At 40.4% G+C, this 3586-nt stretch overlaps 2 protein-coding genes across 2 annotated transcripts in view; both read right to left on the minus strand.

Moving 5' to 3' along the window:
* The window catches only part of LOC118764055 (general transcription factor II-I repeat domain-containing protein 2-like), a 1119-nt gene extending 352 nt beyond the window's left edge, over positions 1–767 (minus strand). Inside the window, exon 1 of the mRNA XM_036504376.1 lies at positions 1–767. This exon is cut by the window's left edge and continues 352 nt beyond it. Coding sequence (XP_036360269.1) covers positions 1–767 — 767 coding nt within the window.
* A 27-nt stretch (positions 768–794) lies between these two features.
* On the minus strand, positions 795–1166 carry LOC118764056 (general transcription factor II-I repeat domain-containing protein 2-like). Its single transcript, XM_036504377.1, has one exon. The coding sequence runs from the start codon at positions 1164–1166 to the stop codon at positions 795–797; it is 372 nt and encodes a 123-aa protein (XP_036360270.1).
* Between the last annotated feature and the right edge of the window lie 2420 nt (positions 1167–3586).

The raw sequence follows: 3586 nt of genomic DNA on the forward strand, positions 1-3586 counted from the left end.
GTTAAATCGGCTGAAAATGCTAATTTCCAGAGCCATTCACTGTCTTTGAGCAACACCTGTGAATGGTTTTTCTCATTTAAAAATATTTCAATTTCAGTTCGAAGCTCAAAAAATCTAGCCAGAATTTTTCCATAGCTAAGCCATCTTACTGAAGTATAGTAAGGTAGGTCTGGAAACTCAGCATTCATTTCCTCCAAGAAATCACGAAATTGGCGATGTTTGAGTCCATGAGATCTTATGTAGTTAACAGTGGAAATCACAGGATCTAATACAGATGATAAATCAAGATGCTTTCCACACAGTGCTTGCTGATGAAGAATACAATGCAATACCAAAGGTTTCAATCCACCGGAATTCTCAATTACTTTGTTAATTTGCCCAACTAAGCCCTTTTTGGTTCCACACATATTTCTGCCACCATCTGTTGTTATGCATTTTAGTTTTTTCCATTCCAAATTATACTCAGCCACTGACTTTTCCACTTCTCTAAAAATATCTATGCCTGTTGTTGTTCCATGCATGCTGTGCACAGATACAAGTTCCTCAGTAATCTCAAAATTGGCATTTATTCCTCTGATGAACAATAACAATTGGGATGTGTCTGATACATCAATTGACTCATCAAGTGCAACAGAAAAGCATACAAACTTGCTGGCTTTGTCTTTTAGCTGTGATTTAATATTTCTTTCAATATGTTCAACCCTACGAGCAACAGTGTTCGCAGAAAGACTAATTGCGGAAAATAAATCTACGTTTTCTGGACACATTTCCTTAGCTACCTCATTCAAGCACTTTTAAATAAGTTCACCATCTGTAAATGGCTTACCTTTCTTCGCCAAAAGGTTAGCAACATGGAAGCTTGCTCTTGTTGCTCTCTCTTTTTCTACAGCCCTCTTCTTGAAAACAAACTGCATTGATGATAAATTCTTCTTTAATTTGTCAAATTTCTCTTTACGTAGCTGTCCAATGAATTGGTAGTACTGTGATGAATGCTTTTTTTCATAATGTCTCCGAATGTTGTACTCTTTAAGTACTGCAATTGTGTCGGTGCATATAACGCATAGTGCCTTGTTGTTTGACTCTATGACAAAATAGTCTATGTTCCATTGTTCCTTAAAAACTCTACACTCAGAGTCGATTTTTCGTTTTCTTCCTTGAGCTAACATTTTTACCATGGGTCGACAGATTTTGCTCGACGATATATGTAAAAGGACGAAACAAGTAAAAACAATATTCACAGGTCACTCGATACGTGCATTCACTTCGGCAGCGACGACGACAAATGACTCACACTTGTGCACAACGAAAACGCCAAGTCTGTGCTGACTGACGGAATGCGCATCGAACTTTACTCCACGCTGATTGGCGACTGCACCAGGATTAGAAACCACCACACAACGTCAGGCTCAACCCTCTCTATTCATCGCTCGTGAGATGTAGGTAACATCGATAAATCGATATTTGTCTTCTTTTATTATACTAGGCACGGGACTTTTATTAACGTCATACTTGTCGTATCTGCTCTCTCGACAGTTGACGGAATAGGTTGACTTTTCTGCGACATCAATAAAGCTAGAAATTGAATCTCTGCTTCATTGTAAGCAGCACCATCCATCTCACTGACAATCGCCTATTATCTAAGATGAATGATAGGTAGCTCCATAGCGAAGTTAATTCATTTTATGGTGGGTCTGATGGGTCAGTTAAAACGGGGGGAGTGGAAAAGAACCTATATTTACACTAAAGTTTAGTGTATAAATTTTTAATTCGCCGGCGCAATTTAAAGACATTAATTGATGGCAAATCAATTAGCGTCGTCTTGCGTCTATTTGCTGTACTATATTTGTCAAACGTATTAAAAGGGGTGTAAAGTATATTTGTTTTTGTATGATTTCGGCAAGGCTTGTTTTTCGACATTTGTTTTATAATTTTGGAGGACAGCTCGGCGGGCCGGATTAAAAACCTTGGCGGGCCGAATCCGGCCCGCGGGCCGTACTTTGGAGACCCCTGCTCTAAGCGATCGGGTTCGGTCGTCTTCTCCGAGCCATCAGAGAACGCGCCGACGACGGCGCGGAACGCCGCCGCGCGTAAGCGGACTCGTCGGCCAGATCCGAGGACCTCACCGGACCGTTCGACCGGTAGTAGCGACGGGCGGTGTGTACAAAGGGCAGGGACGTGATCGACGCGGGCTGATGACCCGCGCCTACCGGGAATTCCTCGTTCACGGGGTTGGTTCCAGACCCCGATCCCTATCACAGGAGATGGTTCAGAGGTTTCCCGACTCTCGCGGGCCGGGGGATATGCGCCCACCGACACCACCAGTGTATCGCGCGGGCGGCCCCGGACATCTTAGGGCATCACATATATATATTCTTTTTTAAATTTCTCAAATTTATTTACCTATATCGTATCATGTCTTCGCTATGTTGTGAAATATGGAGTTCCAGGCAGGGGAAGGTAATCAGGGATTTTTCGGTATAAGGGAGATAAATCAAAGATGTTAGGAATGACTAGGCTTGATTAATCTAACATGATTTGGTTTAGAAGGAATAGAATGTTACAAGTGGTTAGGTTTTGCTTTATATTTTTTTCATCGAGGTAAGTTTTCTTATTTAAAAACGTTAGAAATGGTTAAGTTTTGGCTTATATTTTTCAATGAAGAAGGTTTCCTTATTTAGTCTAACTTGTGTTGGTGTTCCAATGGCACATTAATAGAATGGAAAGATTACAAATTGTGGTAGCAGTTGCTTTGCGCCTTTCTCAATGTGTTTACTAAAGAGTATCATTCTGTATTCTGGGAATGCAATGTGTTGTCGATGCAGAGTGCATCTGCGTTCGAGCGATAATCCCGTGGACCCTATGTAGCTTTGGTGGCAGCCCGAGCATCTTAGGACATAAATCAGGTTTTCTGAAGCACAAGTAAAATCAGTGCGCCTTTCTCAATGTGTTTACTAAAGGGTATCATTCTGTATTCTGGGAATGCAATATGTTGTCGATGCAGAATGCATCTGCGTTCGAGCGATAATCCCGAGGACCCTATGTAGCTTTGGTGGCAGCCCGAGCATCTTAGGACATAAATCAGGTTTTCTGAAGCACAAGTAAAATCAGATTGGCCAGCCGGGAGCTATAGTAGAAATCACTTGACCAATGTGCGATGTAGTGGGACTGAACCCGAAACCTTGTGGTTGGTAAGCAGGCTTCTTAGCAACTAAATATATCGCTGAACGTTATTGTTTCTTTCAACAGAGTAAAAAAAAAAGAATTATGTATGTCGCATTTCATTAACAATGGGAAAGAAATCCAAAGAATAAAAGTATTCCACCCTGTAATCTGGAAATCTTTAGAAATCTTGAAGAAAGAACAATGAGGAGACAAAATTACAATCAAAGAGCGAATCAGTTGTGCGGGAAATTCACAAAACAGGAAAAAAATATTAAGATAATACAGCAGAATTCAACGCATCATCAATGAATTTCAGAGTCACAAAATACTGGATTATTTTAGCGACATCGCTAATAATTTATCTAAAGAACATTTCTTTCTTCTTCCAATTTAAAAGTGTGTTATCTTTTTTTATTGCATTTTT

The sequence above is a fragment of the Octopus sinensis genome, linkage group LG7 (assembly GCF_006345805.1).
Source record: "Octopus sinensis linkage group LG7, ASM634580v1, whole genome shotgun sequence".
Lineage (NCBI taxonomy): Eukaryota > Metazoa > Mollusca > Cephalopoda > Octopoda > Octopodidae > Octopus > Octopus sinensis.